This window comes from Cheilinus undulatus, linkage group 15 (genome assembly GCF_018320785.1).
Source record: "Cheilinus undulatus linkage group 15, ASM1832078v1, whole genome shotgun sequence".
Classification (NCBI taxonomy): Eukaryota; Metazoa; Chordata; class Actinopteri; order Labriformes; family Labridae; genus Cheilinus; species Cheilinus undulatus.
The window spans coordinates 19458163-19485363 of NC_054879.1; the positions used below are offsets into that span (position 1 = coordinate 19458163).

Sequence of the window (27201 nt, forward strand, 5' to 3'; positions counted from 1 at the left end):
ACAATAGAAGAAGAGTCAGCATTGAGGGGAATGGCCACTGACCATCACTTCTGAGGGGGAAACAGAGCATTAACCCACCACTAAGGAACTGTGAGGCCTTATGCTCTATATGTGAACTTTACAGTTCAAACCTTTTATATTTTAGTTTGTTATTTATCTAAAAAAAACACAGAACAATACAGGAAGGCTGTGGCTGTACAACATCCCATGGTAGGAGGAGCTTTGTCCAACCAACATCCTAACCCATGTTAATCTGTCAACAACCATCCACTAAATCTGACTGTAACGTTCTGTTCTCCTCATCCACACAGTCTGATGGATTAACTGATGTCATGTGAAGTTACATTCATCATATCTGAATAGAAGAATATGATTTTATCTCTCATCAGGAGATAACAGCTGAAGTTATCTGGGAATGAGACGTCGCTGATTGAATAGGATCATTCATCCAGCCTTCACAAAGGACAGATAATAATCAGCTTTATTCTAAGAAGTTTATTCATGAATCAAAATAAGAACTCAATGTAGGACATTACAGCTGGTTAGAATAAGCATCAGAGCTTAAAATCAGTTTGTTGGGCTAGGGAGAAAGGATTTTACCCCATAGGATGCCCTGCCCCCTGCTGTGACATGATGCTGACTGCGTTAGCATCTTGGAGAAGAAGAAACCAACAAAGAAGAGACGGTTATGGACTCAACCCTGTGGATCAAGAAGAGGAGAATATAGACTGGATATAGGGCTGCAAACGGCTAGCACTACTGCCTCACAGTGAGAAGGTTCTGGTTTGAATCCCGGTCAGGGTCTCTGTGAGGAGTTTGCATGTTCTCCCTGTGTATGCATGGGTTCTCTCTGGATACCCTGGTCTCCTCCCATGGTCCTCCTCCCATTAGGTTAACTGGAGACTCAAAATTGCCCATAGGTTTGAGCGATTATCGTTCTGAACCTTCGTATTCAGGTGTGATGTCTGATGATAGTTGGCGATGATGCAATCAGATTAGAATCTGGCTAAGTGCATGTAGTCTGATCTGGCCTTCAAACTTTCTGGTTCACATAATTCAAACCTAAAATTGCTCTGATTATTTTTTCTGTTTCCTCCTCAGAGAGATGACAGATCTCCTCTCAGCAGCCACCCTTCCTTCCAGAGTCCAGTGTTTGGGTTAAAGCCACGATCAGGTGAGCTACACCTCAGTGAATACCTGGGCAAAGGGCCAGGGGAGAAATCAAGTTTTTAAAATGTACTGATATAGTGTCAATCAATATATAAGGGTAGGTATGAGCAATACTAGATCTTTGCTCACATCCCATATCCCAATATTTACAAATTGAATTTAGAGAAGACCAATATTTAAATGTAGTTCAGACCTGAAACTTGAGTCCTTAAAAGCACACAGTTTAAAGTGTATGTAGTAATCATGAATAGAAAAAAAGGCTTTAGCTGCTGTAAGTCTGTTACTCCTAAGTAAAACTACACAGAAATAATTAGTTATTCAGCATATTTACAGCTGATATAGGCTGATTTTTATAGATGATATATCTGCTGTAAATATCAGAAGACATGTTCATATCCACTGGTACTCATATCATGCAAATAAAATCATTCATCCCAAATATCAGCCAATACAATAACATTTGTGTCAGTCTCATTTATGTTGCAACAAAATGTGCAGCATTTTTGTTGGTCATAAAAATCAGATAATGATAATAATGATGGGTGTTTGATGCCACAGCAAAATAAAGTAAGTGTTTTGACAAGCTTTATCAGGTAATTTCTATTTTTTTTATCCGTCCCTTCAGGATTTCAAGGGACTTTGGCCTCTGGCCTCTGGCCTCACATTCCTGATTTTTATGGCAGCTTTTTGAAGATGTTGCAGTAAAAGTAGTGACATTTTGAGACTCTAATTTTCAGTGTTTTCGCAGCAGAAAATGACTTTGTAACACAAGCTGCAGCTGTTTTATCAGCTGACATGTTGGCAGTCCTCACTTCACACTTTCTTCAGTCAAAATTTTAATCCAGAGCAACACCAAGTAAAGAGAAAGCATCATCTATGTCAAGGTTCCCAAAGGGCCAAATGATATCTAGAAAACCAAGGCAAAGGCAAAAATATATCTAGAAAATCAAGGACTTTATTTTTTTGTTGCTGTGGTCTCAAACTGGTCCTAATATCATGTTTTCAACCTCTGAAGTTTAAAACCTGTTTATCCCAATGACCCTAGCAGCATCACAGCAACCTTTCTTCCCATGCTTTTTTATATTTTTTAGCTAGCGTCCATCCAGCTCTGTGTGCTGGCTGTTATCAGTGTGTGCTAACTGCTGATCAGGCTAACATGAAGCTAACAGCATGTGACGTTGATCTGTGAACTGCCACTAACCTTGGTTTTTGTTTTTGTTGTTTTGCTTTGTTGTTTGTCGTCTCTTTGTTCCCCCGTTGTCTTCCTCGTCTGCTGCTCTGTGATTATTTCTCTGTTTTTGCTGCATGAATATTTCCATGTTTAAATCATCTTTAATTAATCCTCCTGCATGACTGTCACCTGTAATGGCCCTGCCTCTCTTTAATCGTCGTGGTTATTCTCCGACCAATCCTCCGGATCTTCCTCCCGGTGATATTGGTGATTTCGGGGTGTTTTTTTCTCCTCTAATGACCTTTGCCTTGATTCACCGTTGTTCCCCTCCTTCCTGTACCACACACATGCCACGCCCACTCCTTGCGTCTCTCACCACACCCACTTCCTGGTTGTAGCCCCGCCCTCGCTGCCTTGCTCGCCCCCTCCTTCCTGTCTCGCCCCCTCCCTCCTCTCACAGGCCTCGCCCCTCCATAGAGATGGTAGCCATGGTGACGGAGGCTTGCACAGTGGCGGTAGGTTCTGCCTCTTTGAACTAACTGGGAATCAACAAAGTCAGAGGGTACATCTGAGCTCAGGTGATGTTCAGGTGAGAGCACACCTGAGCTCAGGAGATGTTCAGGTGAGAGAGTTTATCTGATCTCAGGTGATGCTACGGTGAGAGCACAGCTGAGCTCAGGTCAAGTTCAGGTGATGCTAAGGTGAGCCTGTTTACAAATCTCTCCACCTAAACTCTTAGGGTTTCCTCCTTGGTTCTGATTTTGTTTCAGAATTTTCTGTGAAGTTTTTCAGCTGACAGTTAAACCAATCTAAACTATTTAAAACCTAATTTTGATTTTTTGCTTCATTGCTTTGTTTAACCTGCATGATGTCTGATTTTTTCTATCAGACATAACAACATCCATGCTCATTATTACCGACACTGATACCCATACATACAAGGTTCTGCGTCACATTCCTCCTGTTTATTAAGGTGAAGTTATGGATGGGCAGTGTTTCATTGGTTCTAAAAGATCTAAGGATATCATATAGGAATGCATGATGGATTTTTGCCCTTATTCAATTTGCTCATAATTACAAATTCATTTAAGCCTGTATTTAAGCCTGTACACTTTTAAGTTTAGGAAATGAGGATGAACAAAGAAACAGACTATTCTATGACTAGCTGATGTAGGTCTGTTGGTCCTGACTAAAAGTACGCAGATTTATTCACACATATATGGGCAATAGTAAAAGCCAGTTTAGGTCAATGATTACACCCAATCTAAACAAGTATTTACAGCCAATATAGGCTGATATTTACAGTTGATATACAGCAGTATTTAGCAGTTAAGATAGTGTATCTTTGCTGTTCAAGGGTGCAACAGGAGAAACACTCACAGTTTATACTTATATCTCTGTTTTTCTTAACCTTGCAAAGCAGATGGATTTGCCCATTTCTGTGTTTTTCACTGGCGAATCCATCTTGCAAAGCTCCCATCTGAACCATTTGGGCCCGGTTAGAAAGTGATAGGACCATTCAGCATCAAGGGGAAGTACTTTCGGGCATGACAGAGTCGTGACGTAAGCGAGCGGCAACAAGAGGCCGGTGCAATTATGGCGGAAGACATTAGCGTGGATGCTGCTAAAGCGCCAGTTTTATCAAAACTTGACGACGTTTCTTCATTAAAAGAAGAACAAAGAACAGCAGTGAGTTGTTTTCTTTTCAAAAACGACAAAAGCCGTGTACTGACATGTCTAAAGTCGCCATGGTTCGCCTTTTGCAGCTCGAAAGGAGTTTACTCCTTTGGGAGGGGGCGCAGCTTGCTGGCAGCTACATCACATGTTTTGTTGCTCTGATTGGCCCGTAAAGATGCGACAGACAGAACATTCATCCAATCACCCTCCAAGTTTTTTTTTTCAAAGGCTCTGCCCTTTCCCAAACGCTGTGTGTGAAACAAATCCATCTGGCGTGCCAGGTTATGTTTTTCTGTGTTTGTCATATGATATACACATGTATTGATTTGGAGTGATGGAGAATAGTATATTGGTGCTCCAGCTCCATGCAGTGGTCAGTGCTGCTGCTCCTGTAAGAGATTTTTTTTTTTGCCCTCAATGCCCCTGTGATGTAATGTGACTGACAGCTAAAAATCATGTCAAATGAATCTGTTATTAGATTGAGTTTACCACAAAGCAATGCTACTTCTATTAGCTCCATAAAGGTAATGTCCATTCTGTTTGAGCTTCATGCTAATCAGCACAGATGGACGTCCTGCTCCATCTCTTTGGATCTTTAAACTCACTTCTAACGTACTTTTGAAATGTATTGTTCTTTTGCATATCTCGCCTGATATATCCACTCTAAATCTATGAAATCATGTCAACGATTCCCAAAGCATTCTGGAAAATATCCCATAGATCTTAGTTTGGATTGTTCCTCTGTTCAATCTCTGTTTGAAGGTCCATGTTGCTCTGGAGCTCTCCGCTACCTCTCCATTCATCTAGAATCAGGACAAGAGGGGGACTAACTGTGTGTGTTATTATTGTGCTAACACTAGTATCACATACTTCCTATATTTATCATTAATCTTATTCTGTGATCTTGTAGTGAGTCTACTTCCTCTATCATGTGAAGTGTGTGAAGAGTCTCTGCAGGCTTGTTGACGTTCTTTGTGAAGAGTTAAACATGTCTGTAACATATCGGAGCGTTTTACAGACCGCTGTGCTGAAACGTCTGCCTCAGGGCGCACACATGGACCCACACGGCTGTGATCGTCTAAATGTTGGACTGCGTTGTAGTGGAAGTGGGATACTCCTTTAGGGACCATTATCTAACACTTGAAATAAAGGAGCTAAAAATACTCCGAGCTGAGCACACGCTCATTCATATTAACTACACTGGCACGGCCTCGGCTGGCTCTGATAGTTTCACCACCACAGAGCACGCTCAGTAGCGGGCAGGGGATGAAGCAAACAGAGACTAAATCAGTGCTTTACTGGAATAGGGCTGAATGATCTGAAAAAATTATCCAACTGCTATTTTTTTTCCCCCAAAATTGTGATTTGATATGTGATTATTTTCGAAGTCCTTTGTCTTTTTTTATTTTAAAACAAACAGGAATGATAAATCCTTCTTTTTTGGAATCAACACACTATCAGACGAGTTAAACTAGCGCTGAAAGAATCAGAATATTTTTGATTATTTGACTCATTAAAAATTAGATACGAATTATTGTATTGATGGTTATAATCATTTTATCTCATTCTCACATTTGATAAAAAAACGTAAAGATTAGAAAGGTAGGCATGATATGTTGATTAGAATATCTCTGCTGTGAAGACATTTATTAAACTGGTATTTTGACACAAATTTCAGGTTACAGAAATATTGCACCTTCTGAATTTTGAAAATCACATTGGGCCAAATTGCAATTGCCCAATTGAATCAAATTTGCATGAATTTCTCCACCCAAATTTGGAACCTCGATATGATGGGACGATGATGATGATGTCTGACTGCTGTCAGCCTCAAAAATTGTCCTACAATGTTGAATCCAAAGGGAGGGATTGTTCCAGAATATTAATCATTGATTTTTATTGATTCTTTATTCAGACAAAGTGTTAACCCCTCACATGTTTAAAAGACAACCAGCTGTGTGATGACTGCAGAGCATGTCAGCTTCATAAATAAAGATCACAAAGCAGTGATCATCAACTGGTTGGCCCAGGGGCCACATGAAGCCCCTACAGCTTCCCCTTGTGGCCCCCAGGAGTATTTAGAGATTGTTTTAATTTGAAACTCCTACAGCTGTCCAGGTAACCCTCAAATAACAGAGACTGAAACAGTTTAATCCAGAATGACTCCACATAAGATTTTTACGGAAACTCACCATCAGCTAGTCAGTATCAGCCCCTCAGACAGTGTCCAATAAATGAATACTTGACAGTATATGTGACCAAAAAAAAGCAGCATACGTAAATAACAAAAAACAATGATATACATCCTTATTTCTCTAACTTTTTTCTTTTGGATTCATTTTCTAATCAAGATTAGACCTGATCATAAAGACCAAATATTGATTAATCTTTGGCAATTTAACTCTTTAAATGTCAGACTTAGTGCAAACAACACTGATATTTGCACACAAAAAAAGGAAATATTTGTTACACACTGCATGCATAATGGATTTCAAGGAAGGGGATTATCACAGCCTTGAGTATGTTAACATTTGATAGATAAAAACTCATTTCTACTTTACTATAATATGTTAGGCCTTACGTAGTTGTCCTTATATGGCCTCCAGCTCCTGTTTTGAGAACACTGTCTTAGACCTAACACATTATAGTAAAGTAAAATAACTATTGTGTTTAAATTATACCTGCAAGTGTTGGTTTATGTAAATTTATGACTTTTAAAGTCAATTACGTGGATTTTTTGAAAAATAAATTATTGAGTTTTAAATTTGAACATTTTGAGTTTTTTCTCAAAAATGATCAGATTGTCTACTTTTCTAGTTTTTAAAGTGGCACTAATACATCGTCATAATTATGGAAGCTTTACATAGAAACCTGTTACATCTATTATGTTTGCATGTTTTCAATTAAAACAATCAAAGCTGATATTTAATCCTTCCAGGTGAGTCCTGGAAAGCTTTTCTTAGATACGAGAGGGGGGCCTGAGGGGAGTTGTAGATCCAGGCCAGCAGACGCTCTAATGAAGGCCTTGAGCTGAAACACAGAAGGGTTAGTTTGATGTCATGTGAGTTGAATGAACCAGAGAAATGTTCCTGTTTTGTCCTCCATCACATGGATATTAGATGTGCTGCCTTCTCAAACTTTTGAAGAGTTTTAGACCATAGTCTGTGACCTGTGCTGATAATCTTCATGAATGTGATGCTCTACCTTCATCTCTTACTGAGTGTTTTAGTGTTGATGATGAACTAGACTGGCTCCTGTCACAGGTTAGATAAATAACCCCTGGACCTTTTAACAGGACCTGGTAGAATTTTAGACCCTGGTCTACATTATCCTGATCAGGATCTCTGCCATCACCACCGTCAGGTTTCCCAGCAGATCTTCATCCTGATTGGCTGCTTTCATACAGGAGAGGTGGTGATTGGCTAATAACAGGGTCATAGTGTGATGATGATGATGATGAAGATGAGGATGTGAGCGGGTCAGCTCCTTCTGATGTCACCGTCCCTGAGGCCTGAACCCATTATAGACCGTTAGTCATAATGTTATCATCGGAGCACAAACAGACAGGAAGCTGCAGATGTTTGAGTCGCTCTAACACAGCGTTAATCACGGCGACATGAAAACACCTCGAAGCCATTAGAGTGGTGTTTACACATTTATGGAGCAGGTTTTTTCTTTTAGTGCTGCAGAGTAAAAAACGCTGTAGGGAACATTTAAACATTAACATCACTGATTCAGAGACCCTGTTTTTACCTCACATTAACATCTGATTTAGACCTTCAGATACTAAACAGGAATCATCTGATCCTGATAGAACCTCTGCTTACCTGTAAGGTGTAAAATCAGTGCTTCAACTCTAAATCACTTCCAGCATTGCTGTAATCAACGTCCTTTTTTTAGACATGAAGAATATTGATAAAGGATTAAATGAAGCGCCTGCAGTGGAGCGCCCCTGTTCACCTTGCTTGCTAGTGCACACAGGTAGATGCTTGTATGATGTAGGTTTTAAACACCTGCCAGTTATACTGTTCACCCTGGTAAAATTTGGGGAAGGTTTGTCAGTATTTAAAAAAGGATACCACCCAATCCTACTAGAGACCTAGGGCCCTAATGAGACAGAAGTACCAGGTGCCTTTGGCCAAGAGAGACAGATAGTGCAGACCTGCATGAGGTAATTTCAGGTAAAAAATAGCAGTTTTACGTACTGCTTTGTCAGCAGTAATTCAGTTTTTAATCTGATGGAGCTAAAGCTAATGTAGAGAGTTGAAAAGAGCAGTGACATGTGGGTTAGTTGAAGACCAGCTGTGCTGCTGCATTCTGGATCACCTGTTCTGCTCTGGCCTCCAGGCCTGGTCCAGGACCATCTCTCCAGGTACCCTCCCACGTCCAGCTCTCCTGAGCACGCCAGCATCAGACATTAAAGGGAAGACCCTGAGATACCAAGGTCAGAGAATGTGGAGAGGAGGGTTTGGTTTTTCCATGGGGTCAAAGGCAGCAGAAGAACTGGGGACTGCTCTAGCCAAACTGATGATTCTGTTGCATAGGTGGGCAATCTCCTGGGGCCTTGTGGACCAAGGGGCCTGAAGACCTTGGACAAAGAAGTGCATCAAACACGAGATATACATGTAAATGCCTTTATTAATCAAGACAAGTGTTTAGGATGTAATGAAATGTCCAGAGTGGAACTAAGTTTGACAGGTTTAAAAACTCCAGAGGACCCCATGTCCGTTTGGAAAAAAGGTGAACAAAGAAACAAACTTTGTGCCAGAAATCATTCTGATTATTTTGGAGTGTTTACCCCACCTTTGATAGAAACTGTAATAACTAATGTTGGCATTAATGTAGATGTTAAAGATGAGAGAACATTTATTAATCAGTCAGATGAGACTTTAGAGAGCTCAGAGATGAGGAGTAGGAAGGAGAAGATGGGGGTGTCAGCAGCTGGTGAAATGATTGACCCAGAAGATTTTACTGTAGAGATAAAACTGTTTGCCCTTCATTATATCTTTCCTCTCCGTCTCCACCCCCACAGAGACGAAACGCCGCTCAGGATTATCAAACAAACAGAGTCATTACTGAAGAAATTAATCTCCACGTCTGACGGCTTCTGTTTGATTTTAAAAACTAGAGCACGAGTCTGAGACGACTCGAACACCACCGGGACACGATGTTAGAATCCTGCCGGAGTTTATTTCTCCCATCCTGGAAGGTCAGACAGAATTTACACCTAACAGACCATCACACACAAAAATCCCCCAAATAAGACAAACTAATCCTGTGATGTGATGTTTTTGATTTACATCATTGAATACCTTCAGTCAGATCAATACACAGAAATTAATCATCAGTCTGAGGCTGTTAATGAACAGAAACGTAGTTATTCACTGACTGAAGATGGTAGGGATAAGTGGTTATTAAGGAATAAAATTCAAACACAGGGTTCCTTTCTGCAGATCCTTCAGTTGTCTGGAATTGAATTTCACATCTGGACTGGACATTGGGGTAGAGAACTGTCATTTGTAGATGTCCAGATCACTGATCCGGACTTCAAGGTATCTGAGCTTGTGTACTCAAGTGAGAGTCTCTGGGTCCTTGGTCCTCCCGGTCTTGCTATACTCTTGTGTGGTCTGGATGCTGACTGATAGTCAGAGGTGCTGACTGGACTCCTTTGTGCCGACTTCTCTTCGGTACATCTTTGGGTATTGTTGTTAGACCATGTGTCTGATGCTGACTTGATCAGGAGAGTCAGGATGGGAAGGGTCGGCTGATGGATTCTGGAGCAGCAGCTGCACTTCTACAGGCACCTGGTGCTTTTCCCCAGGCCTGATCCAGCTTACTGCATAGTGGGTGCCCAGGACAAGGTAGGCTGGTCCAGACGCCAGGTATGGCCACATGCGTTATAGAGTGGTTAGCTGGGAGCGTACCTGGAGAGATGGAGCATTGTCCTAGAGCAGACCTGGAGGATGGCCATCAGGAGGCCAAAGCAGTTCAGGACCAAGGCTGACACGGCACATGTTCTAAACCTGAGATGATATTTATATTTAAACTCTGCATTTACTAGAAACAGTTTTCTGCACTTTCTCTTATCAGTAATAAATAGCAGACAGGAAAAATATCATAGCTTAACTTTTTTTCCAGGTGTAACTGAAACATCATGATGGTCAAATATGATTCATGCTCTTTTAAAGGAGGAGAAGGACTTCTTCTGGAAATAAACAAACTACACCTGCTCAAAAACAGCCAGTACAGGCCTGTAGCTCCCCTATGTGGTTATTCACAGACACAAACAGGCTGTGCTCTAAGGCAGATTTATGCGTCCAAAAAAAATGGGACGCTGCAGTGGTGACTGATTCAGCCTCCAGCTCTGTGAGTGTGACTGAGTCACGATGATGTCGAAGTTTACATCTCATTTTTATTGGAAGAAAAGCTATTTTTATGTGCTAACTGACTTTCTGATGATAGTCTCTTATCAGGCCCAGCTCCAGTACACTAGACCCTAAAGTCTGGTCTACTTAATCAGAGAGATCACTAGTCCGCTGCACCTGAGCTCTGAGGCGGTCTCAGATAGGATTCATGTGAACTCAAGTGTAAACATAACTGTTCTAAGAGGGTCTAGGTCAGTGAGTGGAGTCATGAGGTCAGTTTAATACAACTCCTGTTTAAAGACAAGTGCTGCACAGTTTATCTGATCACAATGTCAGGCTGTGCAATAATATAACCTTAATAAAAGGCTGCAGTTAGGTTAGCTTTCAGTAGTTCTGTAAGGTTTTAATTAGAGTACTGATGTTAACTTCTCCCTCTGCCTAGAATATCTCTCATGATTTTCTCTAAATATCTGTTAAAGTCCTAGTTATTTAGACAGTGCTGTTCCCTTAATTCTTGTAAACTTTTATTTTTTATCTGTTTAGCTCCCAGATTATGAAAGGTCCCCTTTTCTTAGTTTTAAATCCGTTACCTGCTCTCCCAGGATGGAAATCTGAACCCTTTTATAATCCATCGCAGTAATGTTTGAGCTTTCAGACTATTCTTGGGTATAATTTCATACCAGATTTAAAAAGAACAATTCCAACAGGATCTGGGTTTGGGTGGTGTATTTCAAGAAACTGAGGCCCAAAGATAAACACAGATCTGCTGACTGGTATAACCCATAGACTGTAGAAAGAATTAGACAAACCCTGTGTGACGTCAGCCGTCTGCTGACAATAGGCGGACTCAAACTGCTTTTGAAGCCAATCCGTGGCGGCTTCAATATTGAAATCGTGGTCTCAACCGAACTTTGGATCAACTTAATGGCCCACCCACTAAGCTTGACTTCCTGTCAGCTAGCTAGCTAGCATTCTGGTTGACAGAAACGTAGCCTCTGCCTGTCAAGCTGTCTGTCAATCAAATGAGACGCGCCAATCAGTCCGCAGTGAGGTTTTTCCTAAGTATAATCTAAACCATTGTGGTACAAAAAAATAACCCCCTGTACAGTGAGAGCACAAAAAGACATTAGCTAATGAGACACATTTGTTTTGTTTTTTTAACCACGCTGTAAACCAGTTTATTTCTAGTGTAATAACCAGCTGTTTAACAGGTGTTCAGACGGGACTTCTGGTGTTCTGCAGCTAGCCTACAGTGGACAATCGCTGTATTGCAATTTTTTGCACTTCCTCATTGGCTTCATTTTTCAGGACCGGAGGTTGCTGCTTGGTATAACCAGAGTCCCACCCCAGTGCATGCTGGTCCTTTACCTACATACAGTACATACCTGTATCAGTTCAGGTGACTGCAGCCTTAACCAATTGCACACTGATGATGTAAAACAAAACATTCTCAGTGAATACTGAGATAAAGAAAATCTGATCAGAAATGTATTTTAAATATAGGAAACACTAAAAATAATCAGTGAAAAAGTAAATATGAAGTAGAAATAAATATGATGTACACTGATGTTGAATCAGAGATTATTGACTCTATGGTAGCACCAAATTAATAAAGGTTAATTCATTTATTTAACTGAAGAAAATGTCTTTATTACTGACCGTCAGTCTCCTCTAGAGAACTTACAGATTGTCTGTCTTGTCCTCTTTCAGCCTGTTTCTTTCAGGCTGTTAGAACGCAGTGATGAACTCTTCTACATGAATACTCTGCTCATAATGCCAGAGTTAAAGCCTTTCTGAGCTCTGAAGCATGGATGAATGTCAGTGTTTGTCTTATGTAAGCTTGTCCCATCTTTTATGGAACAACACTTGTTCTGTGTCAGTGAATATCTGAGCACAGATGTGCTGCTAAATTTGAGTTCCTGCTGTCTAGGACAAAAGGGGCAGTTTCATCCAAAGTAAAGAGAAAGTTTGGACTTAGTGCCTCCTTTAGTTAATGGATGAAAGTCTCCTAAAGGTCCCTGTGGCTCCAGAAGAGCTCAATGGGTCCTGAAGAAACCTGGATCACTGCTTGTTGGCTCTATGCCTCTGATATCACAGCCAGACGAGTTTAAGAACAGGAGAGGGAGAGGATGGCACTGCTTTATTACCAGAGCTAACTTTTCTTCTTCATGTGTTTTATTGTGTCTGCTTCTTCTTCGGTGGTTGTGGACTAGCAGTATTGTGGTGTGAACTGTGTGGACTGAACATCCCCTTTACCAACCTCTCTGTACAATCAGACCATCACCAGGAGTCTGTCTGCATTTATGATGATTAAAGTCAACTTACTGACTTTTTTTTTTTTTTTTGGCGTCTTTATTTTTGTTGCTGCGGTATCAAACCGGTATCACTGTCGTTTAAATTGTACAGGTGTTAAAGTTTAGATGAATGATATTGTGTCTCCCCCCCGTTTCGGTCTAACTGTGCCCGTCTTCTTCTTCTTCTCTTGTTTTTGTGCAGTGTTCCTGCGAAGCCACAAGAGCCTGGAGTCGGTGGATCCTCAGTTCACCATGAGGAGAAAGATGGAGCAGCTGAGAGAGGAGCTGGAGCTGATGGAGCAGCTGAGAGATGTGAGGATCCCACACATCACCGTTAGATCAGAATCAGTAGGACCTGGAACTGTGTAGACTGTAGATACAGTCGGTCTCATCTCCTACATCAGACTGAGCTGTGACTGACAGATTTAGACCACATAAAACAAAGGAAAATAAATCACAATTTCCTTATAGTGCCAGAGAAACACTTCTGATAAACCTACAAGATATAAATTCATGTCTAACAGGTTTCAAAAGTGCATCTCTGTTTACTGAGTTTTTTAAAAGTTAGCACATACCCACAGCTCACAGGGACAGCTCTGTGTTTTTGCCTGAAACATCTCGTTCATTTCAGAGGGTCCTGAACTGTCACTGTTAGGGGGTCACAGTTTGGTGAACGTGGTCACAAATACAACCTAACCATTTAACAAAAGGCAAACAAATGTGGCAGTATTTACTCTCCAGGTGGTAATGATGCTCCCAACAGTTTGCTAACTGCCATTAAACAACCAACAAAGAAGGGCAAGACATTGCTAGAACAGAACACATGGGGTCAGTTTGAAAAGTCCAAAAATATTACCCCTTAAGTCATTTCCTATCCACTTTTCCTTAACCCCGGTGATACGCGTCACAGGGTCAAGGAAAGGTGGGAATAAGAGGATAGGAAAGGAGAACAGTGGTGATTAGGGAATCCGACTGCACTTTCCCTAGGCGGGTGTTACGGATGTGACGTTTGTTATTTGTGTAAAAACTATAATTTTATGTTGATGGACAACAAAATTCACACCTACCACTCGGTACATTCTCTGTGTTATTTGTGACGAATGAAAACCTCGATGATAAATATGAGCACATTAAGATCTTTATATCCTAAAGTCTCTTCAGGATAAGGAACTGTGAACATCTAGAGCAGCAGAAACTTTTCTCTTAATCTGAACTGTCTGCAGAGTCAATACGACTAGATAAATAATAATCAAGTCCTTTTATTTCTCAACAATATTAATCTTTTTGTTGTTTTTCCTACCTATCAATTTTTTCTTTGATTCTGTCACCTCTGTTAATTTTATTAGTCTACTCTGGTTCTGTCTTTCTTTCAGCTTGTTATGTGAAAAGCTCTATAAACCGTGTCTTACTTGCGTAATTATGATGATTAATATAATAATCACAATATAGCAACATGCCAAATTTATTGCTTGAATTGGTTTTCATTTACAAGCTTTTATCACATTTACTTTAATATTTCAAAATAGTGAAACATAGAGCCTACAGTCTGAATTCTGATGGAACAGTTACTATTTCAGTAAAAATGGAAATGAGAAGAAATAAAATCTTTATCATAAGTGGAATGATATAGTTTTCATGTCTGCAATATTCCTCTGTTCAACCCTGTTTTCTTCCATTTATAACATGAATTATAAGTTTGACATTGTACTTTTTAAATCGGCTGTAGTGAAGTTACAGTCAAGTTTATCGCTTGTTTTGATGAGCGGTCAACAGGCGCGTCATTTTAAATGAAGTTTACGCAAATAATTATGGATTGTCTTTTCATCTCTCCTTTGGTAAAGGATGGTCCAGTGTTTCCTAGGCTAAAGGAGATAATAAAGGCAATAATGAAGCTCCTTTCCTTTTCAGTTGGAGCAGTCGAATGGCCTTTATCATGGCCGACAATAAAATACTTCCAGGTCATTTCACTCAGTTAGGAACCTTCCTAAGAGAAATGGACTATTCGAACAGACCCATGAAGAAAAGTTAGCCCCCTCAGTCAGAGCAGAGACCAGACGTAACTGATACACAGGCATGTAGGAGGAGAGAACACCAGCTCCATGTGTATTTCAGCGCTTTGCTCCTGTGCTGTTGTAATGTACCATACAGCGCTTTCATCAGCCCTTCTGGGTTCCTTCTCTGACGTAAACAAGTCGAGATTTTGCAGGAGTAGCAGCTGCACCGGCTTTTTACTAACATCTATGTGACGTGTCACTGCTCATGTTCCTTTTTTCACTAGTGAACCAAACCTCTTATGCCATTATTCAACCAGAGCTGGTCTGCTTTTCTATCATCTGACTGTCTGAGTAAACTCACAGGTCTCTAGTCTGATCACTGATGTCTCTCTCACCTTTGCACCTTCTGCCCAGGTCTAAAAGTCCCATCCAGGAGGTACTCAGACAGAACTTCCACCCAGTTGGTGCACAGAGTCTAATTTAAAGTCAGTCCTAACTAGTAGATCTAAGCACTCAGACCCAGAGCTCTAATGTTGTACTTCTTTCAAACCTTTTAGTCCTGGTGTTTCTCTGAGATCTGAGGACAGAAACCACCATGCTGTGTCCCAGTTTGTGCTGCTTACTAATTTAGAGTCCGTCTGTCTGTGAGGTGATTTTAATGTCAGCGTTCAGGCCAGGATAGAGGAGTCTGCTGGACTAAAATAGGAGTCACTGTCCCACAGCGCAGTCCACAACAACATGGCTTTAGCTTTATTCTTTTATTTCAAATCTAACACAATATCACAGTAGTGTAAAGCTGTAAAAATACAGTGGGAGGACGGGGATGATGATGTTTTCTATGGCAGGATTATTAGGATTAATCGTTATATTTGTACTATTATTATATTTATATATTATTTATATTATATTTTTATTGATTCTGTGACCTCTAAGTAGATTTAAAGGCTAATGTCAGGAATGAGCTCACTGAACTCTTCAGAAGGACCCATTTAGGATCACAAAATGTATGTAAATGGAGACTGTATGGCTAGGTGATGATTTTATACACCTGTTCTTATTACAGACTTCCATAATAATGTGGTCCCATCAGGTCTCTGGCTATTCCTCCATCATTAATTCTGATTAAGGAGTCGGTAGTAAAGTCTGTTTTCTTTTCTCTGAAGAGTTTTTGACAATTAGCTCTTCATCTCTTGTGTTTGTTTCCTTGTCAGAGCATCGAGAGCCGGCTGAAGGTTGTCCTCCCTGAAGACCTCGGATCGTCTCTGATGGACGGCGTCGTGCTCTGTCATCTGGCCAATCACATTCGCCCGCGCTCCGTGGGCAGCATCCACGTCCCCTCACCTGCAGTGGTATGTCTCTCCCTACAGAGTTTGATAAATATGTATGAACCCTCTAAAACAGGGGAGCTAAAAACGTCTATTTCATGGTTACTGATCTATCTTTGCATTAACGAGTTTGATACATAGATCAGAATATTGACTATAAGGTAAAAGAGGAAGATGAACTTGATCACACAGAACAGAATTATCCATACCTGTGAGATAAAGACCCCATGGACAAAACGGATAATGTCAGGGTTTATAAAGATCCCATGGATGGTTTGTATCAGGTTTATAGAGACCCCTTGGAGAGGATGTGTAATTTCAGGGTTTATAAAGACCTCATGGATGGTTTGTATCAGGTTTGTAGAGACCCCATGGATGGTTTATATCAGGTTTATGAAGATCCCATGAATGGTTTACATCAGGTTTATAAAGACCTTGTGGAGAAGATGTGTAATTTCAGGGTTTATGAAGACCCTATGGATGGTTTATATCAGGTTTATAAAGGCCCCATGGAGAAGATGCGTAATTTCAGGGGTTATAAAGACCTCATGGATAAGAATGGTTATGTCGGGGGGGGGGGGGGGGTTCCACTGTTAAAAGATTGACTTAAACGTTCCTCTCCTGAACCACCTTAGACCCTGCCTGTTCCTATAAGGACCTTAGATTTTTGCTTACTTACAGCAGTTTCTTCTCTTTCTACGCTAATAGTCCAGAATGTCTTGTGAGGTTTGAGTAATTGGTTTGAATGTTTGGAGTATTTGCTATGAAAATTTCTTTTTGGATATTTTGAGGTATTTGCTGGTAATTTTAAGTATTTTCAATAAAATTGTGGGTATATGTTTAAAGGTTATGGGGAAACCTGCTTGGAAATGTTTGGAATTTGATTTAACCTTTTGTTAGGTATTTGCTTTGAGATATTCAAGCATTTTCATTGAAATTTAGGAAGATTATTGGCATTAGTTTTAATTGATTGGCTTTTCATTTGTAAGATAATCAATAAATTTTTTGGGGGGTGGGGGTGTTAATGTTTGGGAGTATGTGCAAGGATTTTGGGGGTTAAGTTCTCAAGAATTTCAGCTGATTTGTTTTAATATTAGGGGGATTTCTATCGTGCAGATGTAATTTTGGGTATACATCCATAAATTTGAGGGATTTTCGTGAAAATTAATTAGGTGAGTTTGCTTGAATATATCCAGGAATTTACATGGAATTTTGGTGTAAATGTCCTTGGAATGTCTTGGCTTTATGATCAAATATCTGGACTCAGGTCTGGGGAGGTTACAAGGAACACAGACCACAGTGTACCACTGTGTCGTTGCTGCCCCCTGGTGGGCACCAATTTAACTCACATTGTCCTCATGTCTGTGACTCTTCCAGCCCAAACTCAGCATGGCTAAGTGTCGGAGAAATGTGGAGAACTTTCTAGATGCCTGCAGGAAGATTGGTGTGCCAGAGGTAAGCCCGAGAAATCTCCTCCTCCTTCCTGTTAGTGCTTGGATTGAATCATCCCTGATGACCTGGAATTGTTTTCAAGGTTTTTCTATTCTTTCCAAAACATTTAAAGTTGTCAAATTTTACAGCTTTTAGTACATTTAGATACCAGCTGTTCCAAATTGATACAGTGGACTAAAGTGACATCACCTGGTATCTGAATTACCCAAATTGGCAGTTGATCTCTAGAATTAATGTAGACCTTAAAATCAGAAGGTTTTCCAGTGTTTTGGTCCAGTTTAGACAGTATGCGAGAGGTTACCTGCAGTTTTTATTCCTCTCCTGTGCTCTTGTCCTATGAAATATATGGTGATCAAACACATTACATCAAACAGTAGTGAGTATCGAACATTACTGGCAATATAGCTCTGATCTCGAAGAAGTATTTTACCTAAAAACACTCCAGTTCATCAGAGATTTCACTCTTCAATCCAACTTTTAAAGATGTTTATGGAAATGTTTTGATTTAGATTTTTATTTTTGTTTTGTTCATGTTTAAGGAAATTTGAAAGTGTCCTGCAAAAATGATTCTTTTATCATTCCTAAGAAACAACAAGCAGGGATGCAAAATGGTATCATTATGGGATCAGGCTCAGCAATTTGATTATTTATTTTAAAGATTTATTTATGAGCAGTAAATATTGGTCTATATCAGCTGTTAATATTAGCCTATATTGGCTGTAATATTGGCCTATATTGGCTACAATATTTGCCTATATTTTCTGTTAATATTGGCACACATTTGCTGTTAATATTGGCCTATATTGGCTGTTAATATCGGCCCATATTGACAGTAATATTGTACTATATGGCTGTAATATCTGCCTTATTGGCTGTAATAAAAGCCTATATTGGCTGTAATATTGGCTTGTATTGGCTGTGAAATTGGTCCATATTTGCTACTGTACTGTGTTTTAAAGCCTGAAGTTTTAGGTCTGGACCAACAGACCTACATCTGTGCCTATGTTTGTCTTCACTCCTTAAACTTTAAAGTGTTTTAAAGCCTGAAGTTTTAGGTCTGGTCTACATTTGTATATCAGTATCAGCTGACAGTGTGGTTCATCCCTCAACATAAGTAGATTTCCCATCAGCAGCCGCTTTATCTCTAGATTAATATCTGTAAGTGAGGGTTAAAATGAAATAGAGAATTTTTGCAGGACACTGATGATTACAGTAAACCAGGTCTGGGAGAGGGTCTGCTGAGTTTAAATAGCAGTAGTTTCTGATCTCTTTATCTCTATGAATAAGGTATGATGGTTGTTAGACCGTCACACCAACCATGACTGCTGAAAAAAACTGTTATCTCTACGTCTGCTGTGGCCTGAAGACGTAGAGAGACCCTCAGCTCTGTCCTAGCTCTGGTTTAGTGTTTCTACCTGCTTCATGTCTGTTCTCATGGCTTTACTCTGGTTTGTTACTGTTGATGTTTAACGCTGAATCATCATCACGGCTGCCTGTGGCTTTCTGCTTCCTCCATCATGACAGGAGACGATAACGGCTGCAGTGTCAGTCTGAAACTGGCTGTGTTGGTTTGGTTTATTGTTCTCTGACTGAGGCAATCTGGGAAAAGTAAGCAAGGGATTCAAAAAAATCTGAACAGCCAAAAATTTAGGGCAGCTAGATCACTGATCAACATTTATAAATCTCACAACTGATACTAACTGATTAGTAATACTAACGAGGGATGCACTGATACAAATTGTAGTATGCCTACCAGATACTGTATTCTGTTTCAGTGAATCATGATGCATGTTGAGGCTGCAGTCAGAGTTGGAGCCAGGTCTCCAGTTTGGTGATATTTGAACATAAATGAGAATGACTGAAGTAGAGGATGAAAACTATGGCCTGATAGATTATCAGGAGGAGGGATGATGAACTTCTGATGGAAATGAAATGAACTTTAAAATAATTAAATCAGTCATGGTATTATTAAGTTTTAGTACTCAGTATATTGGTGCTCAAACTTGGTCTAAAAATGTTGTATCTGTGCATCCCTGATACTAATATATAGAGCACACATATGTATCAAGTATAAAGCATGTAATTCCCAGCAGCCATGGTGATGCAATATAAGTCCACCTCTGCTTTTTAATGTCTCCTTTACCTTTCAAAACTCAGACAGATCACAATTACTGTTCCCTTATTCCCTTAAAGAACCAGAACAAGTTCATTTTTCAACAGTGAACTTCATATCACTATCTTCAACCTTTCTTTAATTCCTTATTTTCTTTCGAATCAAATCAAATCAAAATCAATCAGTCTGTTTCCGGTCAGGGAGTCACCACCTTTAGTTTAAGACGGACCAAACACATAAAAAAAATCAAAATTTAAAGAGAGCTCCGTCTGAATTACAGAATATGTATATATCAGCATTTAAAATCCAAGTTTCATGATGGCTTTACTGCAGACCAGCAAGCTTAGAAAGACCCTACAAATAGTTTATGAAATAATTGTTCCTCTGGAGATGCTCTGTGAAGGTTGAGGTTGATACTGATGTTTAGAAGATGTTGAAATGACAGCTCAGCCCACTGCTGATGGGTTTTTACTACTACCTTTGGTGCAACTCTCTGGATATATTCACATTTCCTGTTGCGTTTGAGCATGGAAACAGATCAGTCTCTTCTTCATTATTTCATTGTTTTAGTTACATCACTTTTGGCTTTTAAACAAAATTATACAGACGGGTTCATAGAAGTAATGCTATTAAGTCTGGCCAGAGCATCTTTTATTGTTTTATGATCCTGCAGCTGTAGATAAAGGCTTTTTGATATCTTTATCCTGTGTCTTTGGTTCCTATAAACTTTGTATTATTAAACATTAACACTTTGTTCTTTGGACTTAGTCCTGATTAAAACAGAAGTTATTTAGGCTTAGTCCTGGTTAAAACAGAAGTTATTTGGGCTTTGTCCTGGTTAAAACAGAAGTTGTTAGGCCTGGTCCTGGTTAAAACAGAAGTTATTTAGGCTTAGTCCTGGTTAAAACAGAAGTTGTTTAGGCTTAGTCCTGATTAAAACAGAAGTTATTTGGGCTTTGTCCTGCTTAAAACAGACTGAAAAGGTCTTTCTGACTTTCTCTTTGCTCTGCGCCTCTGCTGCTGTCTGTGCCCATCTGCTCTCTGTGCTGATGTTTCTGATTCTCTGCAGCCTGAATGCTTTACTGAAAAGGCTTCTGCTAGCTAACCTGTTGTTAGCTTTAGCGAGCTAACATGCTAATGGCTTCTGTGCTAATGTTGCTGTGCTGTTTGTTGACTGCACCAGCACCTCGCTCCTCACGGTCTGCTCACTGGAAGGGAGGAGCTCAGACACTCACTCCATCCTCTCAGTCAGCATCCCTGCTCATTGCCATGGTAACCACTACCTGCCTGCATCCTCCAGCTCTTCACATGACCCCATACACCGTCCTATGTGGTCATTATTTAACCTCCTGCCTTTTCTTTCTCTCTTTACTTCATGGCTGGATTGCACTTCCTCCTCCTCTTCTCTTCTCTTCATTGTCCACATATTTTTATTTTAATATTTATCTTTACCTCCATTTTCTTCTGGATTATTTCCTACTGGCTCTCATCTTTTGGTTATTCTTCATCTCATATCCTGGTCATATCTTCCTTCCTTATCAAACATCTCTCCATAATTAATCGTCCTATTTTATTTATTAACCCTTCACCTTCTCCTCTTTCTAAATTCTGCATCCACGTTTCTCCCCTCCTTTATTGATCACGTCCATCTTTCTTCCTCCTATCTGTTTAATTTTCGTTTGCTTTATTTCATTCCTTCATCCTTTTTCCCACCATTTCCCATCCCCTTGTTCCTGTCCTTACTTGTTCCATTCTTCCCTGCCTTTCCTGACTCCATGTTCCTTTCCTACCTTGTCCCATCTTTTACTCTCTCCCTCCCTCCTCCTCGTCATTTATCCCCCTATCTTCCTGATGGGGCGCCAGTCTTCCCTCTGTTCGCCCTACGACATCATCCAGTGCCGCCTTCAGCCAGTCCGCGCTACAGTCCGGGCGTTGGTTTCCCGTGATACGACCTCCACACACAGGAAACAAGAAATGGCGATCTCACCCTCAAGCCCCACCCTCCCTGCTGTGTCAGAGACTCCCTCATTGGTTTCTGTCACCACTCAGACCCCACCCCCTGCCTGGCAGATCTGGGACCTTATTGGCTCGAGCCTGCTGCACATCCTCTGTCTCGTTCTTCTCTTTCTGGCTTATACTTGGAGTGAGCTAACATAACCATGGCAGCAGACTCCTGTTCGTCACCTCTTAGCCCCAGGCCACACCCCCTTTGCTTTTTTGGCTGAATTCAGCTCACATGTGGAAAATGACACGCATAGTTAATCTGCAAATGTCACAGTGACTGAAACTCAACAGTAGGTTTATTCATTCATTTAAATGTTTATTTATTCTCCTAAGAACATCCAGGTTTACCTCATGTCTAGATATCAGAACTTAAAAACAAACAAGAAAAAACAACAAACAAATATAATCGATACAAATTAAAATAAATCAGAACAGTTGGAACTGAAGATTAAAAGTTCATAAACCCTGACAGAGAGAAGTTCAATCCTTTGACTTAAATAAATACAGGTATCTATCTAGAAAAAGTTTTTTTTCTACCACAGGTTAACAGATTTACCTGTGATCCAGATCACCAATAACTCCGTCCTGCAGACCTCCTGCTACAGGTCTGGATGGATGAAGGGAGTCAAGAGGAGTCTAGGACTGAGACCAGAGTCTAGAGGAGTCCAGGGCTGAGCTAAGAGGCTAGCTGAGCCTCTTTAACAGCTTTTCTCTCTTCTGTCATGATAATAATAATAATAATAATAATAATGATTATTGAGTCTTACAGTCAGTTGGCCCATATTAGTCCTCATACTGATGATCTCATCTGTAACTCCCACTAATACAGAAAAATCCAACCATTGTGGTTTATCTGGAGTAGTCATGAAGAAAGACAAAAGCGTCCACTGTGGATAGTTCAGTCCAGTCCTCCTCTCATCAATGAATCTTCCTACCGATTAGTCAGGATGTCCCGAGCATGAACACCCAGTTATGGTGAAGAGAGACGGTTGCTCTAGTGACCCACACCTTTCTACATGACAGGATTCAGTATTTAATACAGTTAAACTTCATCTGAGAACTGGTCATAGGTAAATTTACCCACTCATCTAAGTCCACAACAATCCTCTGCTTGGCCCAGTCCTTCCAAACCACAAATTTTATGTAACCTTTATTTAACCAGGAGAGCCTTGTTGAGATAACAAATCTCTTTTTCATCAGTGTCCTGGCCAAAATTTCCCTGCATAGTTCTCAATACCTTTAAACTTCCATAGAGATAGGCTTTGTTTGACATCATACACGTTAATCTCCTGAATATTTGCCGCCTTAATTAGCCATGTGCTGTCTACGTACAGTAGAGGAACAACCCCAGCATTGGAAGGAGGTCATAGCTAAATTATTTTGAGTTTATAATAAAGGATTCTTGCAACATATCTTCTAGGTTACACACTGAATAATATGTCATTATTCACTACTTATTTGGTAAATGACTCATTCTTCAGACATTTTGTCCGTTAATATTGTTGTCTGTTGGACTGCCTTCTGTGAAACCTGCCAATGAGCGGCAGATGACAGCTAATGGAAACTCAGCTATCAACAAAATAGACCTTTTGAGGTGAGAGACTAAGTAATGATGAGCCTGTTCTACTGAATGGCTCTTTAATGTGAGACCCTGTAACTAGCTCCTGTTTGAATGCCAGTTTCTTTCCTCCATCCTTTGTCATTATGTAATCCACATTTAAAAAGCCAAACTTGTACCAGATGAAGAGCAACCAGCTCTACAGAGCTGAGCCAAATGATCTGGATCTCTGAAAAAGAGACAGATTTCCTGTCACAATAAGAGAGACTGGACGGACATCAGCAGAGGAAACGCAGGTAAGATCAGAGTTTAATGAGCTAAACCAGGACAGAACTGGACTGAACCTAACCAGACCATTTTGTGGTAATGGACCATACAGGAACAGCTCGGCCAGGCATTAGACGAAGGGTTTTTTATCTCTTGCCTGCTTCTGTTTCTCTGAGCAATTTAATGACTATTTATGTATGAGCTATATTACTATATTTTACTACTTATGAATTGGAACATTTTTATTTTCACACTTTGAACCTTTGGCGTAGTCATAAACAGCCCAAACATTACCTTTTCTTGAGTTTCTCTATGCAGAAATCACTATTTGCCCCCCATCTGGAGTTCTTTGCTGCATGTTGTCATCTGTAAAGAACTTAGTAACCAATGATCAATCCTCATCCTCCATCAGTGCGGGTCCAGGCTCCTTCCCCTTTGAATCAACTGAAAACTCCCCATTATCTGACTAACATTGATCGATCCTAAATTGATTGGATTGTTTGATAAAATTGTCCTAAAACAAAGATAAAGTAGGGTGTATGAGGATAACTCCAAATCTTTCTGGACCTGTTAAAGTGGTTTGAAATATTACTGAAGTTCAGGGGTAGAAAGTAACATCACATTTACTCACACTTCTTTTAGTCAGTAGTTTTTAAAATCAGTAATTCTACCTTTACTTTGGGTATCATTTCAGTGAACTGTGTTACTTCATCACGTTTTAAAAGCATCAGATAGTGAGTACAAAAAATAAAACATACAGAGAAAACCAGGCTTATAACTACATGGTCATACTATTCTTGAACTAAAATCAGGTTAATTCTTAAATGTCCTCTTTAAAGCAGATTTAAAAGGTCCTGTTGATCCCATGTGATCTGAATGCAGCCTCAGCTTCTGTCCTCTGCTTCCCCTCCCTTATCTTTCTCTCCTCGTCTCCATTTGAGAAGAATCAGCTCTCAAACATGTCGCTGTTTTTGCAATAAACAGAAACTCAGAAACAAGCAGGACGAGGGGAGCGGCAGGTTTTTAGGGTCCTGATGAACGTCTGACGTGACCAGGTCCTGAAACTGAAGTCTGAATGTGGTCACATTATGGAGCTATTGAACCTCAGTGGGTCTTTAAGAAAATGAACACCAGGATGGAGAATGACAGCCCTGATGGTTCTACTGCAGCCAATCTGCTTCAATTCTATTTTTTATAATGCTTATAAATGTGTTTATTGGTGGGGTTAACGTGAAGAAGAAGAGGTTAATTTAAGGTTTATATTATTAATTAAGCTACGCATATATTTAACTTAAAGTATAACCTTCACATCTGTAGTTTTAGACTACAGCTGATAGAGTTTTATCAAAGCACATGAATCCTGAGTGGAAATGATGAGCAGCTCAGTGTTAGGACGATGCACTAAAAATGATTTAAGTTTCATTAAAATCAAGCTAGAAGCAAACAGAAGCCATATTTAATAAAAACTTGATTATTTACATCCCCTGTTAAGCAATATGAATGTTAGGGTTGTATTTAAAGCAGCTGTGTTATTAAAAGGTTAACTGTCAGGGGTGTAAACTATCCTGGAACATAAAAAAGAGGTCTGAAAATCATGAAATTATAAGGATACTTAGTATCCTGATATCTGCAGATAATAGTTGACAAGTAAATTATCTGTGTCTGCAAGTATGAAAATTTCTGTCAACATTTACTGCCGATATATCAGCCAAACACAGCAGCAGATAGGGCTGTGCACTTTAAAGATACAGTGCTTAACAAATTTATTAGACCACCTGTCATATTTGTCTCAGAGACCATCCAGCATCATGAAGTGCTTTAATGCGGACTCCGTCATTTTCAGTGAGCTCTCCATGTTTTACCATTTTGAAGAGGAATGAGGGATTTCAAACTGAATTCACCCAAATCTGAGCCGGCTCACTGGGCTTCTCTGAGAAGTCAGAAATTAATCAAGCATAACATTCAACCACTAAAACTAAATTTTCTGTTCAGGAATGCAAGTAAATAACTATAATTTGACATATTAATCAAGAAATAATAATGTGCTTTACTATTTTTTCAGAGTTTTGTAAATCAGTAAATTTGAAAATTCATGGATAACAATAATTATATTTTAGCATTAAAAATATAATTTGGGTTAAAGAGCTTCTACATATTGGTGCATTAACCATTGCAGAAACATAAAAAATGATTTTGGTAATTACCAATGCTGCTAATTTAGGGCAGCTGTGGCATAAACCTTACTTTGGTTTGAGTTAGGGTGGTCTACTAAATTTGTTAAGCACTGTAGTTACTGTTTAATTTCACAGAAAATAATTCTAACTAATGATCTATTTTACTTAACAACACTATGTTAAAGTGGTCATTTAACCTAGTGTAGACTGAGTTAGCACCGGCCCCAGGTTTGGTTGGCCCTCCCCACTTGGAAAAAGTTCCGCCCTCCTCTCCTGATCCTCCTCTCAGCTGAGGCCCTGTTCACATGGAGACAAATTCAGGAAAAAAACAATTCTTTTGTCATATCAGCGTTTCATCCACACAAAAACGGTGTTTTGGGAAGCCGTAAATGCTGCTTTTTGAAACGGGGTCTCAGAGTGAACAAATCTGTATATGTTTCATCTCCGTGTGGACAGCCAACCGCATCTTTCTTGAAACGATTACATCATACATAGCATAGCCCACTTAAGTCACATGTGTGTTTCCAGCCAAAACAACAATGGCAGAGCTGTGTTCGTGCTGCAGAAGCTACTGAGTTTATTATGGCTTTTACATCAAAATCTGATGCTCCTTTAACCTTGCAAAGCAGATGGATACGCCCGTTTCCCTGTTTCTCACTGGCGACTCCATCTTGCAAAGCTCCCATCTGAACCGTTTGGGTCTGGTTAGAAAATGACAGGACCAATCAGCACTGAGGGGCAGTACTTTCAGGCACAGCAGAGTCATGAAGAATGCAAGCAGCAACAAGACGCCGGTGTAATTATGGCGGAAGACATCAGGGTGGATGCTGCTAAAGCACCAGTTTTATCAGAACATGACAACATTTCTTTGGTAAAGGAAGAACAAAGAACAGCAGTGAGTTGTTTTCTTTTCAAAAATGACAAAAGTTGTGTACTGACATTGTCTACAGTCACCATGGTGATGGAGTTTAGTCCTCGGTAGGGCACTGCAAAGCTCGATAGCGGCTGCGTCACGTGTTTTGTTGCACTGATTGGCCCGTAAAGATGTGACAGGCAGAATGTTCATCCAGTCACACTCTGAGTTTTTTCCCAGAGGCTCTGCCCTTTCACAAACACTGTGTATGAGTGGTTTTCCAGGTGGATGTGTGAAACAAATCCATCTGGCGTGCCAGGTTAACGCTCCTTTACCACCACCAAGAACAGCAGACACCAGATATTCTTAGATCCACCACGCAGAACAACCAAGAGGGCAACCAGCTTTATAAACCAAGCTTTATACGCATGCTCCATGATCTCCTTCTCTCGTTTTGTGTGTATTATCGAAGCAGCGTTACAGTGCCTCTTATAGGCTTGTCATATAAACTACAGCGTTTTCAGATGTTTTCAATGGTTCTGTGCTTTCGCGGGCATTTCCTGAAATGATCCTGTGTTTACAGAAAATGCTCAAGAGAGCCACATTCATTTTGCAACATCCTTTTCCTGAGAGGGGAGTCAGACAGCTCATTAACATTTAAAGCCACAGACACAGAAACAGCATGTTCTGAGCAGGGATGAACCAGAGGTTGTTTTTTGTTGTTGTTGTTTTTTGTTTGTTTTTTAGACATGCTTAAATCCTACACTGGAGTGTTTTTTCAGCA

General features: G+C 40.0%; 1 protein-coding gene across 5 annotated transcripts in view; it reads left to right on the plus strand.

The window, feature by feature from the left end:
• lrch1 (leucine-rich repeats and calponin homology (CH) domain containing 1) overlaps positions 1-27201 on the plus strand; it is a 106121-nt gene that overhangs the window by 71026 nt on the left and 7894 nt on the right. Inside the window, exons 14-19 of one of the 5 annotated variants that reach the window (XM_041807772.1) lie at positions 1102-1174; positions 2740-2856; positions 12880-12989; positions 15883-16020; positions 17374-17451; positions 21425-25179. In XM_041807772.1, the coding sequence (XP_041663706.1) occupies positions 1102-1174; positions 2740-2856; positions 12880-12989; positions 15883-16020; positions 17374-17451; positions 21425-21718 (810 nt within the window). In that variant the 3' untranslated portion in view covers positions 21719-25179. Of the gene's footprint in view, positions 1-1101; positions 1175-2739; positions 2857-8365; positions 11208-12879; positions 12990-15882; positions 16021-17373; positions 17452-21424; positions 25180-27201 lie in introns of those variants that run through there. The other 4 variants (XM_041807775.1, XM_041807773.1, XM_041807776.1 and 1 more) reach the window with 4 other exon arrangements.